The sequence below is a fragment of the Peromyscus eremicus genome, chromosome 20 (assembly GCF_949786415.1).
Source record: "Peromyscus eremicus chromosome 20, PerEre_H2_v1, whole genome shotgun sequence".
Taxonomy (NCBI): domain Eukaryota; kingdom Metazoa; phylum Chordata; class Mammalia; order Rodentia; family Cricetidae; genus Peromyscus; species Peromyscus eremicus.
The window spans coordinates 63,464,131-63,478,453 of record NC_081436.1 but is presented as its reverse complement, the minus strand read 5'-3'; the positions used below and the strand labels follow the sequence as shown (position 1 = coordinate 63,478,453).

The window sequence follows — 14,323 nt, the reverse complement described above, 5'->3', positions numbered from 1 at the left end:
TATACAAGTACATTATTGCAGTTACTAATATTAAAGTTAAATTGATTATATTAAGTAGCATGAAAACTGTGTATATCTGAATATCTGAGACCGCACCTTTGCTGTGTCAAGTCTTAGATTTCAGATAGGAATGATAGAAAATTTTCTATTGATGTTAATTAACTATGATTTTTTTCTCTTATAGGTGATGCATTTCCTTGGACTATAAGCTTGCATCATTTCAGCATATATACCCTTCTTGGAAAGCAAGTGACACTTTCCTTAGTGGAGCCCATGGGATGTACCTCTACTCTAGCGGTCACATCGCAAAAGCTCTTTCCTCCGGGACCAGATGGGAGGCATTCTTTTGTTGTTTGTCTCCATGTTGACTTGGAGTCATTAGAGATAAAGTGCTCTAATCCCCAGGTTGGTACGTTGATTTATAAGAGCTAAGTGTGTTCAAAACATGTTCATTTGTTTTATCAAAGGACTGTTCTTTGGTTTTACTCTTTTTCCCCCCCTTTTGTCTGGCCATCAACATTGTGGTGATTAGATTAAAAATGGCTTTGTAGTTCTGTCAACTTTTATAATGAGAATGCATTGATGGTAGAATAAACTCATCTTTTGACTGGTGGAATATAATCAGTTGTAGTTGTGATGTTTTCAAATTCTGATGAACTATTTTTTTTTTTACTATTAAACTGGAGATGTACTGAAATGATAATTATACTGAAGTATAATTTTTAAGCAGATTCTCACAGCTTGCTATATTTCACACAAAAAGAAAAGACCATTTCTTACTCAAAGTCATTGTTACTCCCATAACATTTTGGTTGCAATATGCCAATCCTGTTACCTTCTGTAGTTTTACCGTTACTGTGAATTGATATTATCTGAGTTTCTGTAAATCATTAGGTAACATGAAATTTACACTTTTAACTTGAAATATATTGTATATTTTCTACATATACAGTCAATGTTGAATACTATTAAAAGTTATATTTTTAAAAACAATCCCTTTTAGCATCTTGTTGAATCTGATCGGTCAATATTCTTAAATCTCTATTCCAGCTATAGTAGTTATTAGCCATTTTTTGTCGTATTTAAAGAAATGAAGTTCCACTATCATTCTATATTATTAAACTCCTTTTCAGTACAGTGCAGCTCTCTTCTCTTTTGCTTGCCTCTTTTGAAATATTTGCTTATCTATTTATTTATTGGGGTGCATATACATACCGCAGGTGAGAAGACACAGGAATTGATTCAGTCACTGACCATGTGGTCTTGGTGATGGAACTTGGGTTCTCAGTCTTGGTTGTTGACACTCTCCCTGCCTCTCTGCTATATGCTGTGTGTTTGGTTTCTAGTGCTGTGTTTACTGCTCTAGTTGGTGGCATGAACCTGGGAGAATGGGGTCTAAAGATGAGGCAGGTTCAAATCTCATGCAATGGCCAATCTTATTCAGAGCAACAGACAGTTTATACTCCGAGGGTTAAAAAGTCACCTGAGTAAAGCATACAATCACAAGGACAAGCCACATGTGGCAAAACTATGTTTTTCCATAGAGGCACATGAATAAGAACAGCTGATGTAAACTCACTCCTACCTGCTACACCTGGGAGGAGCATGAAACATGTTTATTCCAAGAACAAATTTGTGCTTTTCAAGAAAGTGAGCTCACAAGACTTAGCTTGTTTTCTTGGAGTTTTCTCACAAGCACTCAGAATTTGCCTGGCACAACTCCATTCTTGGACTGTGTTCTAACAGCACATGAGTCTTCATCTCTTATGTTGCTCTTGGAATGTTACTGCTATTGGCTGTTATCAAATGTTTCCAAGAGTAAGAGAAACTGTTGAGTTTGAGTGGTGGCCCTTGTGCACTAGGGTGTGTGTGGGGGGTTATTCTTGTATAATATTAATAAAGGACCAGCCTTAATATTATACTTCCCAGGGGCTTAGAAAACTACGAACAGTGAATATTATTTTTGGGAAATGAATCTAAGTACACCAAGCTCTTTATCTGTCTACTTGATTCCTCTGGGATAAAATCCTATCTACACAGCTTAAGTTCTGTTCTCGTGCCTGGCTCCTCTCTTGCCTGATTTCTCTCTACCTTTATCTACTGCTCCCTCTAAGTTCTATCTTAATTCTCTCGTCTTAATTCTGCCTCATCTAGATCCTTCTCATCCAGTTCCTATCCAGCTAGTACTTCCCCATCTGGCTCTTCCTCATCTTCCATCTCGTCCACACATTCTCTCTGGTCAAAATCCTCCTTATCCCTCTCAGTTCTCTGTCCTCAAGTTCTCCACACCTCTCTTCCTCTCCGTTTCCTTATACTGCTAGGTTCTATCTTTTTTTCTCTGAAAATAAAACTGCCTTTTTATCCCTTTGACCCTTATCTGTCCAAGCTATCTGCCGTTTTTTCTGCAAGGTAGGGGAAAGTGTACTTGGTTGCTAGGCAACCTTTGTACAGCTAGATGCCTCTGGTGATAGTTAACGGGAGATCTGGAACTAGAGGTAAAATTTGGGAAAGGAGAAAGTTAAGCTTAATTGGCACATCAGCCAGGCCTTCTCAAACAGCTTAAGTTTGTTCTTAGAGAGTACAGAGGTATCTCTGATAAGGTACTTTCCTCTAACTGGGGATGGACCTGGTCGGATGCTACCAATGACGATAATTACAGGGAGGCTTGAACTGGGGTTCAGGCTGTGCATAGCTGTCAGTGCAGAAGGTTATCTAAATATTCCTAGAAGTGGTTAGGTAAGGAGTTAAAGGTCTATAAAGTTAGTAAGGCTGTAAGAAAGGAGGGTCCAAGCTAAATTGTGTGAAGCTATTACTTCAGGTCCACCTGACCTAGGCGGTGTCTCCGTGTGGAATTTACCTTAAATCAGGAGACCTTCATGTGGACTGTTATTACTGCTAGTCCTTGAATGTGGCTTAGGGAGATATCTGACTCCAGCTCTAAAAGAGAAGAAATGGATGGGCCTGAGGGAAGGAAATCTTTCCTGAGGTTATTCTCCAAATACCTTGAATGTGTGTGTCCAAATCGTGATCAGTCCACACTGTTAGCACTTCTTAGGAAAAAATTAATTGGGAAAGCTGTGAAGGCACACGTGATTTTCATAACAGAAGACATCTGATATATAACAAGCCAAACAACACCAAATGCTCCTTGGAATTTGGCTTCCTCTGAAGGAATTCCTTGATTCCTTCAGGTAGTGGCTTTGCCATAACCAGCTGAGTTCTTATAATAAATTCCTGTGGCCCATAGCAGGTTATGTTGATGTGCTATCCCCATTATCTCAGAATATGATCTTATATATAGTAAAGGGTTGTGATCAAGGTAAAAGGAGAGGCCATTGGAGTGGGCACTGATCAATTCCATTACAAAGAAAAGTTTGGATACAGATATTTGTAGGCAGACATTAACATGAAGGCCATGGGTACATACTGTGCATTTGTGGAGCAGAACCTGTAATGTGCAGCTACAAACCCCAGGACACCCAGGTCTTAGGGAGAAAGGCAAGGAGTAATTCTACTCTGCTCTCACATGATATGTTATAGTGCTGATCTCATGGTTTATTACTCATATTCTGGAACTGTGACACAAACATTTCTGTTGTTTTAAGACACCTCCTTGATGGTGCTTGGTTCCTTAAGTTTTACAAAATAGAGCATGAAAAAACAGATTTAACTTCATATGTGTTTCTTAGCTTTCCATCACTATGACAATAGTCTAGATCATGACAAAATAAAATATAACAGTATGTAAAAATGAAAATGTTGGTTTGTAATGTTGGTTTCCAAGATTAAGAGTCTGCTACTATTTCAACTCCCAAAACTCTGAATTAATTCCTTTTCACTTCTCAGAGTTGGAACATAGGTGATTTGGGCAAGTCTTTCCCTCTTCTGTGCACCTCTCTCCCTCCCTTACTCCCTCCCTCTCTCCCTCTCCCCCACCTCTTTTCTTCTATGAAATCAGTCATTTTTGTTTTCACCTGGCTTCCTTGGTCATTGTGTAGACAGATTGCTGAGTGAATAGCTGTTAAATAAAGTTGTGAGTGTGCATTTCCTCTTTATGTTCTAGGCCTCAGTGGGTATCTATATTTAATGTTTTAGACCTCAATGTGTATCCATCTTGTGTTCTAGACCTCAACGTGTATCTATCTTGTGTTCTAGACCTCAGTGTGCACCATCTTGTGTTCTAGACCTCAGTGGGTGTCCTATCATGATCTCAATGAGTATCCATTTCATGTTCTAGACCCCAGTGGGTATCTGTTTCATGTTCTAGATCTTGGGGGAATCCATTCCATATTCTAGATTTTGGTGGGTATTCCTATCATGTTCTTTTTTTTTTTTTTTTTTTTTTTTGGTTTTTCAAGACAGGGTTTCTCTGTGTAGCTTTGCGCCTTTCCTGGGACTCACTTGGTAGCCCAGGCTGGCCTCGAACTCACAGAGATCCGCCTGGCTCTGCCTCCCGAGTGCTGGGATTAAAGGCGTGCGCCACCACCACCCGGCTCCTATCATGTTCTATATTTTTAGCAGGTACTGATTTCATGTTCTAGATCTCAGTGGCTATCCGTATCATGGTCTAAATTCTTAGCAGGTACTTTTTCATGTTCTAGATCTTAGTGGGCATCCATTTCATGCTCTAGATCTCAGTGTGAGTATCCATATCATGTTCTAAATTCTTAGCAGGTACTGATTTCATGTTCTATATCTCAATGCGTATCCATTTCATGCTCTAGATCTCAGATAAGCTTCCAGATGAGTTCTATTATTTATGGTATGATTTTCTTCATCTCTTAATATTTAAAGAATAAAACATTTTTTATTTAGCCAGTACTTCATACTCAAATTGTCATTGTATTCAGTTGCCTTAACACATAGTTCATAGAATGTTGCTTCATAGATACTTATTTTTCATTTATATCTTAATCCAGTTTTACTGACATCCACTTAGCATACAATAAACTCTGTTTAAGTTACCCAGTTTGAAAAAGTTTGGGATGCATTCACTCATTAAACCATCCTAGAAACTACCCTCAAAAGTAGGTTATATTCCTTTGAAACCCCACTTCCTTTTCCTCAGACATCTGTGTAGATGAAATTATGCAGTTGTGATTTTGTTTAGCCCCTTTCATTCAGCACAATTATTTTTAGATTACTTCATATTGTACACGTGTCAGTCCTGTTTTTATTGCTAAGTAATGTCCAGCTATATGGTTTTGCTTCAGTTTATTCACTGCTTGTAATTAAACATTTCGGGGTTTTTCAATTTTGAGCTATTACAGATAATGCTATCAGTATTAATTTTATGTCTCTGCAGACATCAGCTTTGGTGTTTAGGGATACAACTTGAAATAGCTGGATAATACAGTAGATATATACTCTATTCAATACTACCAAAGTGGATTAAATTTTATATTCTCAGCATTAGAAAATGAGAGTTTCTGTCACTGTGTGGTAATATTTAGAATGGTTAGTTAGGCTTTTCAGTTACACACATTCTAATTTTGTTGTGATTTTAGTTCTCAGTGTTCAGTTCAACTCCAAGGTTTTAAATTGATCATTTATCCTCAAAATGTTTGCTTTATTTGGGTGGAGAAGCAATGTGTTAGCAAATTTTTCTTTGAAAATAAAATTATATTTGAGGTTTATGTCATTGTTTGCCAGGTTAAACACATGTGCTTCTACGTCATTTTAAACGACATAAAAGTTGAAGGAATTAGAAGTAGTAACAATCAAAACAGTATTGTGCCTCTTAAGTAAATAATCCTAAATCCTCAGGGGTAGAACTTATTTCCTTTGGTTAATGCTTCCCGTGTTAGATAGTTCTTTTATTTACAAAAAAGTAAAACAATCATTCTTAAGGATTTGGATTGCAACAAAGTTGTTTAAGAGAAAAATCTTTCATTATGAAAAAGAAAATGACTTGAAGTATTTTTTTGGTTTATCTATAGCCATTAGATTATCTTAAAACAAGAAATATCCATGACCTAAAATTTGAGAACTCCTTACACAAAGAGCAGCAGAAAACAGTGCTTTGAATCAAGGATGCATTGGCAGCAGGGTTTGTATGCATCTGTTCTGCCCTCATGAGGAGCCAGCCTCAGCATCTGGATGTGTCCTGGGGCTGAAACTTTTTATAAATAGGAGAATTTCACTTTTTAAAAATGGCAATCAGAGTATGGCATCCAGCTGTGGATTTGCTTATATGTTGTGTCTGCATTTCCCCCGGGCTTGTTTTATACAGTATATGCCAATATGTTCTCCTAAAAGTCCGTGATTAATGCTTATTTATGAAATCTTGTATAAATATCTTAGAACTCAGTCAAACATTTTGCAAGTTAAACAGTTTACTCTGAATATTGGAATGACATATCCCAGGGGAAGTAGATTGGTTATGTTTTCTATCTCTAGAATTCTCATAATGCAATATTTTCCTTTTCCTATTCTTTATTATATCACTCTTCATTTGCTTAGAAAGAAATCCCATTTCAGATTTTTATCTCTGAAAAATAGAGAACATTTAGGTATGAAAATTATCTGGAAAGAAGGATGATAATGATTTCATAGTTCACAAAGTAATCACATTTGCCCGGGTATATGCTTGCTTTCTGCTGTTCACCCCATTTTCTGTGTAAGAGGCTTTTGTGTTTGTTCCTTTATCATGTATGAAAAGGAATCTACTTCTCCATAACGAACTGCTGATTACACTTCCATCCACGGAAATGCTTCTTTGGTTATGACATAGCACAGTGTGAGTTTGTGGCTTGTGTAAACAAATCATGACCCATGATGCCCTAGGAGTTATTTATTTTGTAGACTTTTAATTTTGGACTTGTTAATTTTCTCTTATATAGCATTTTAGTATAGTATATTCTAGTATAGTATTTGTGAATAGAGTCTGAAAACCTGATTCTTCTCCCTACTCTGCTCTGCTCAGGTCCAGCTCTTTTCTGAATTGGCTGATACAATGAGTAAAGTCTGGAGCAGGATCCAGAAGAGAGGCCATCTTAGTTCATCTTCAGTCTGTCCAGAGAGCACAGCAGGCCCCGGCCCTGGCTCTCCAGTGCGGAGCAGTGTTGGTACAGTTCCACCAGACACCAGCACATGCAGCCCGTCTGCTGACATAGTGACTACCACTGAGGTAAGTGCTTTTTAGAATCTGTTACCCAATGAGGTAAGTAGGATGAAGTTCTCTGTCACTGTTGAAAGTGACCATGACCCTTCCTACCATGGAAGCTGACAGATTGAGAAGGCTCCTGAGGAGCTCTAGTGTGTTCTGTTCTGTATTGTGTTCCTTTGAACTTCAAGTCACCTTAGCACTTTGCGTAGGCCGTAAGGTGATCCAGGACTGTGCAGAGTCTGGGGTGCCGGAAGGGTACTGTTTGGGACTCTGGGGGCTTAGAAGTTGAGTGACAAAGGCTTGCGCTCCCCTTGGCTGTCTCTATGCTTAGAGCCACCGTGTAAGTCAGAGTGTTAACTGTTGTCTTAACTTAGTGGTTGTGAGGTCTGTTGTCCCCAGTGTCCTCCTTCCCTTAGTCATGAGTGCTGTAAGGACAGAAGGAATGCCATTCTCCTTTTATACAGTGAGTACTTTGTAGTGACCCATTTAAGTAGATGACATAAGAAATGTTATGAAAACAAAGATAGTAGAACATATATGTATGTATATACATACATGCAATATTACTACGATATAATATAAGATCTAGTAATGTATACTTCACTGTATGAATGCTGTGGCATAACTATTAGAATTCATAGCCAAATAGTCAGATACACATAAATAGAAAGAAACTTACCCAGGATTCATATGCAAAGGCTATAAGTAGAATTATATAGATCTGTATTAAATACTACAAGTAGTAGTGTTATCGAAGCATGACTTTCTGAAGCAGTGGTAAACTTTTGATACAGTTTTGAACCAAGCATAGTTTGGTCTTTATGTAAATTTCTGGGACTATTATTGCTAAATAAAAAGGTGGGGAAACGCATAATGAGGTTTTTTTGCCCAAATATTTATCAACAGCATTTTTGACTGTGTGATTAGTCTGTGAGACAGTCTTCATTGTGCAGGACTGACCTATTCACCACAGGACCTTTTTAATCTCCAAGTCCTAACCGTTAAACGTCTGAAATGACATCAGTCACTAACGCAGCCTAAATATCCTCCTTCATTTCCAGCTCTCATGCCTGCCCCTCCAACTGAGTCTCCCTGCTGAGAACCCCGGTTCTGCAGTAGGTGGTGGTAGGTGCTATAGTTTTATTTTTGCAGAGACAAGACAGTTTCCTCTGGAAACAAAGCACTTCCCAAAATAGAGAATGGGACTCAAGTAAGGGGAATGTTGCTCTGTTTTTGTAATTTTATAAATCAGTAAGAGCAACTGAACTCCTCCAAATGGCAGACTTTACCTGCCTTTAGCCTTTGCAACAGTTGGAAAAGATATATTTCTTGTTCTCACAACCAGCTTCTCTCTACTGTTCATCACAAAGCTCAAGAAGTACAGTAACCTAAGTGGTGGGAATTTTTTCCCCTTTTTCCAAATGAGGCAGAGGTGGATAGACTGACATCTTTTAGAGGAAGAGCAGTCAATTCTTACCTATGGTGCCTCAGTGTTATTGGTTTCCAGGGCTTTGACAAATGTTATAGGAAGTACCTGATTCCATTTGGCAGTTTCCAGATTTATTTATTGAGTACTCATTTGAATAGTGTACCTGTTATGATGCTATAAGATAAAATAGTTTGTGAAATAGAACGATTGAAGTTTGAAGTAACAAATTGCTAGACAAAGATGGCAATGAGGAAGTTGGTACAGGCAGTTAAACTGTTTTAGTGGGAGGTTAGAGAGTGTTTCATTAACACATGCTAGAGTCCTGCAGTGTGTAACTAGTACCGAAGCCCTGGCGGCCTGAATATACATGAGCTGTAACAGCAATAAATAGTATTGACATTTGTACAGAAACCATTATGAGATTTCTTCTGGGAAATGTGTTGATAGTTTGGTGAAGAAGTAATATTTGAATTTTTTTAATAAATTAATGAGATTTTAATAGTGAGACTTGGGTACAATTTTGTTTTAGTAGAGTTACAGTATAACAAACCAGAAGAATGGTCTTCATTCATCAAAGTGAAGACATTTTAAAAGGAAGAGATAAGATAGATCAACCAGGGGTGAGAAGATTTTATTCATTTACTTTAAAACTAATCCTGAGCTGAAGATGGAGGTCAGTGTAGACCACTTGCCAAGTTTGCTACATAAGGCCCTGGGTTCAAGTTCTGCCAAAGAAACAAAACGCAAACTAATTCCGACTTTAAGAATTTTTTTCAATGGCTCACATCAGTTCATTTGAAATTAGAGTATTGATTTCTCTCAGACTTTGATATAAAGATAAGTAATGAATTCCCTCAGAGAGGATTTATTAATTTGAATTAATTTGGTTTGACAAAAAAAAAAAAAAATTAAAAGAAACATTCCAGAATTAATCATCAAGAAAAACTATGTAAAGAAGCTTTACAGGAAGCAATATAACATCGGGCTGAGCAGCAAGGCAGTGGCAGTCATTTGCACAGGATGGACTCTTCTCTTGTACAGTGTGGCCGAAGCAGGAATCACTGCTACCCAGAGGCATTGGAGTGACTAGGGAAGCCTGATCCCGGAGAAGTAACTTCAGATGCTTTGGCTGGTTTGTCTCCAGAGTCATTGGAGTGACTAGGGAAGCCTGATCCCGGAGAAGTAACTTCAGATGCTTTGGCTGGTTTGTCTCCATGAAGGAGGCTGTGACTGGGATGGTTCTGATGCACTGTCGAGGCTGAGGCTGGGACTTGTTTTACATCTTAGATGTTCATGTTTTATATATCTTAAAGTTTCCTTTCCTCTCAATAAAATATTTATGTGGGGATCACAGTGAACTGTGAATACACCTGAATTTAAATTTATCTCCTTGATAATTTGGTAGTAAAGAACAACATAAAATATTTGATTGTGCTGGGGAGTGGTGGCGCAGGCCTTTAATCCCAGCACTTGGGAGGCAGAGGCAGGCAGATATCTGTGAGTTCGAGGCCAGCCTGGTCTACAGAGTGAGTTCCAGGACACTACAGAGTAAGTTCCAGGAAAGGCTCCAAAGCTACACAGAGAAACCCTGTCTCAAAAAAGAAAAAAAAAAATATTTGATTGTTTTCTCAATTTGTGTGTGTTAGCTGTGGCTTAACCTGTGCCCGATTAATTCAACCAAAATTCAAACTTTGGGCCAACCTTTCATTTCCCATATCCTTTTGGTTATAGTGTTTCTAGGGATGTGCTTTATGGCTTTTCTAATTTTCTTTCCTTCTACCTTTGAATTATACAGTGACCTTGTTGTTGGGATCCTTTGAGTTCCCATATAACAGGTATCTGTTTTTCCTGAATTTCCCTGTGTGCTCAGTGTATGACCTGCTCATCTTAATAGAAGTAAAAGTGTGTTCTCTCCTTGGAGAAGCTGCTGAAAGAAAGCATGGAATACGGAGAACCTGTATCCCAGGAAACTGTCCGTTTGCGTCTGTTCCAGGGCTTCCTTGAACATGGCCTTGCTGGACAGCTCTGCAGTCCTTTGCTTCTCTTAGTCATTATTACACTCGTACTGTCTTTTTCATTACAGGAAACCTTCGCATTAGCAACACTGTACGTGAACATCAGAACCATCTGAGCACAGAGCATGCACTACATGTTTTGATTCTAGCTCTATTCCTGACCCTTGCTCATGTGGTTGCATGTTCTTATCGTGAAGTGTCAGTAAAACTCCAGTTGACTCCAATGCACCATCTACTCTAAACCCAAGACACCACAGACCAAGGGAGCCAGTGTGTTGGCTTTGTTGTGACAGTTCACATGCTTCATTAGCGTAAAGCAAACTCTTAGTTACACTTTTTCCAACATACAGGCATGGATTTAAAGAAAATTATTATATTTTATTCGTTTTTGTTTTCACCTTCTGTTTTTTGAAACCAGGTCTCATTATACATCCCTGGCTGGCCTGGAATTTGCTACATAGACTAGGCTGGCTTCAAACTCACAGATCCACCTGCCTCCCTAGTGCTGGGACTAACGATGTGCACCACCCTTCCTTGGTATAACAAAGTAGTAATATAGACAATAACATAGAGCTGCTGTGGAAACCCTATAATTAGTACCCAGAATCTTCCTCATACATAATCTTAGAGGAAAATTAAATGCTAACTTAAAATAGTATAGTTTTTAACCATGATAGTTTAAAAGAATCTCTTAATAAGTTACATGTTTGATTGCTCGCTTCTGGATAAATCCTGGTATTGCTGCTGTCTGCTTTTCAAGGCCAACGTCCTTGTTTGTCAAGGAGAGTCACAGTAGCTCTTTATTGGGAGTGCTTATTAAAAAATGATGGCTTTGCATGCATTATCTCTTTGTGTTCTCGAGTCTATACTTCAGGTGGGTGATACCATTTCTACTTTCAAAATGAAGAATTTGTTGCTAAAAAGGCTAAGTAGCTTCCCCAAGGTCATAAGGATACTAAGTGTCAAAGGTGAAGTTTAAATCTTTGCATGCAAGCCGGGCGATGGTGGCGCACACCTTTAATCCCAGCACTCGGGAGGCAGAGCCAGGCGGATCTCTGTGAGTTCGAGGCCAGCCTGGGCTACCAAGTGAGTTCCAGGAAAAGGCGCAAAGCTACACAGAGAAACCCTGTCTCGAAAAACCAAAAAAAAAAAAAAAAAAAAAAAATCTTTGCATGCTGACTTCAGAATCTCAAATGTATAAATTCTCAAACTTAATCTACTCGTTAAAATTTTCATTTGTAATAAATTGTCCCCAAGTGCAGATGCTTCTTTATGCTGCCTGATTCATGATGTTGTCTGGGCTGTTTCCCTTTAGTTCTAGGTAATTCTTGGCATATGCCACTTGAGACAACATGGCTCTCACATTCTCTATTATCTTTGCTCTGCTTCTGGAACTTGTCATTGTCTTTCCTGTTTTTTAGTCACCTCCTGCCTTCCTACCTTGCTCATTCATTAACTTTGTTTTTTCCCATCTTATTTAAATCTACTTTCTTTTCCTTTTACTGTCCCTGAAGATGCTAATTCTTCCTGTGGTTATTTCTAATCTTCTTGGTTTCGGTCAGTCTTCATCTAGTCAGGAGATTGGCGGGTGATAGCAAGAAGAGAGGAGAAAGTGAATCCACATCTCTTTGAATCTAGTTAATTCAGTACTGATTGCCAGCACAGTAGGCTTATTTCTGTCATTCCTTTGGCTTGCTTAGTTCTAACCCAGGTGATATACAGTAGCATTGAAGGTCTGACCAGCACACTGAGTATGGCAAAGAGTACTTCAAAGTTTTGTCAGAAAACATGGGTATCAAAGATGAGAAGGAAGACAAAATGTGGTGTGTTGACTTTCTAATAGCCTTTTAGGCCGCAGAAGAGAGCTCGTGGGTCTTTTCTCTGCGGTGTATTGTTTGGGTCTTCTGACTGGAGAAGATTAGCTCAGCCTTGTCTGCTTTCCTCCAGGTTGTTATGGACCTCTTTTCTCTGCTGGAAGAATGCGTTTCTCCTCGGAGAGGACGTTTGCAGAATTCATCACAGGGACAAAGATGTTTTCTTAGTTCTGTTAATAGCAGCTGACTTGTTGAAAGAGATCCATCCCACAGAGCGATCTTTTAGAACAACATTTCCATTCTTTACACTAGGAAATAAATGATAGTGAGTTAAAGTTAGCAGCACCCAGAGTGTCTGGGCCACCTTCCTACTGTGACAATAGTTTATGAGATCTGTGGAAGCGACCTTGGAAATAGGCAACTTGGGTTTTATGTCCGCAGTGTCAGCATCACATTACTTCTCAAAACTTTAATCCACTGTGTACTCAGTTTAAGTATAGTTCATCCTAGTCCCTTGGATACAATATATCGTATTTTTGCTTTTGTCCCCTTTTGTATTGGCAAGATTCTGCTTTTCATTGTAATGGGATGACTTGTTTTACACTGGTTTTATTCCTCAGGTTTTGTGGGGATCTTTTGATGTTGTTTTATGGGTTTTTTGTTGGTTTGTCATTTTGTTTTTCCTTTTTTGAAACAATGCTTCAGTATGTAGTCTTGTTTGGCATAGAACTGGCTACCTAAGTTAGGTGGACCAGGAACTCAAAGAAAGCCACTTGCCTTTGCTGGACTAAAAGAATTCATGTGCCACCACACCTGGCAATATTTGATTCTTATTCAGTTGAGATTTTTTTAATTAAGGAATTTGTATTCATTTTACATACCAACCACAGATCCCCCTCACTTCCCTCCTCCTGCCCCTCCAGCCTTCCCCTCCCCCAACCTACCTCCTATTTCCTCCTCCAACAAAGTATAGCCTCAGTCAGCATATAGCTCTTTCAAGGTGACTAATTAAACATGAATTTATTTTTAAATGTTAAACTAGCCCTGTACTTCTGGGATTTATTGTATATTTATTTTATCCTTTTAGATGCGGGGGTAAAGTTTGGCAGGTTCGCTATTGCTTCCCCAGAATTCATTGTGTAAACCAGGCTAGAGCTCTGGCTGTCTCTGCATCCTGCATGCTTGGGTGCTGGGGTTAAAGCTATGTGGCACCATATTTGATCTTTCTTTTCACTTTTTCTCATGATAACCTTGCCGTATTTTAGTAGAAAGAATATTATTGTTTTAATGAAATAGCTTGGGAAGTGTTTCTTTGGTTCTCTTCTTTTTGGTTTTTTTGTTTTTTTGTTTGTTTGTTTGTTTGTTTGTTTTTCGAGACAGGGTTTCTCTGTGTAGCTTTGCGCCTTTTCCTGGAACTCACTTGGTAGCCCAGGCTGGCCTCGAACTCACAGATGTCTGCCTGGCTCTGCCTCCTGAGTACTGGGATTAAAGGTGTGCGCCACCACCGCCCGGCCTTTGGTTCTCTTCTATGGGAACATGATTTTGTTAAGAAAATTCTTATGATCTCTATGCTACAAAGTAATCACAACTGAAATGACACTGGATGTGATAGTTGAGCTAAATAAAAGAAGTTTTAACTTAGAAGACTATCAGAACAGAGAGACTGTGACATGACACTGAATTTTATACTAGTCATTGACAAAATAATACTTAGGGATAAAAATCTGAACCCCACTTAAGTGCTTAACTAATGTCAAACAAATCTGTTGCTGACCACATTCGATGTGCTGTTTTTGGTGCATAACTTAATAGATTTATATTCCACTCAACATTATTTTAGTCTATATTTAAATACACGTTAGTCAGTTTTCCTCTTGTGGAAGTCCAGTTCATGAAAGGGATTAAAAGAGACCAGAGGAGGAGCTGAGCTCCTTGAAGGACACACACCTAACTATGA

General features: G+C 38.6%; 1 protein-coding gene across 2 annotated transcripts in view; it reads left to right on the top strand.

Annotated features, from left to right (window-relative positions):
• Vps13b (vacuolar protein sorting 13 homolog B) overlaps positions 1–14,323 on the top strand; it is a 601,468-nt gene that overhangs the window by 282,156 nt on the left and 304,989 nt on the right. For both annotated transcript variants that reach the window (XM_059247261.1, XM_059247260.1), the window contains exons 24-25: positions 185–405; positions 6,926–7,129. In XM_059247261.1, coding sequence (XP_059103244.1) covers positions 185–405; positions 6,926–7,129 — 425 coding nt within the window. The remainder of the gene's footprint in view (positions 1–184; positions 406–6,925; positions 7,130–14,323) is intronic.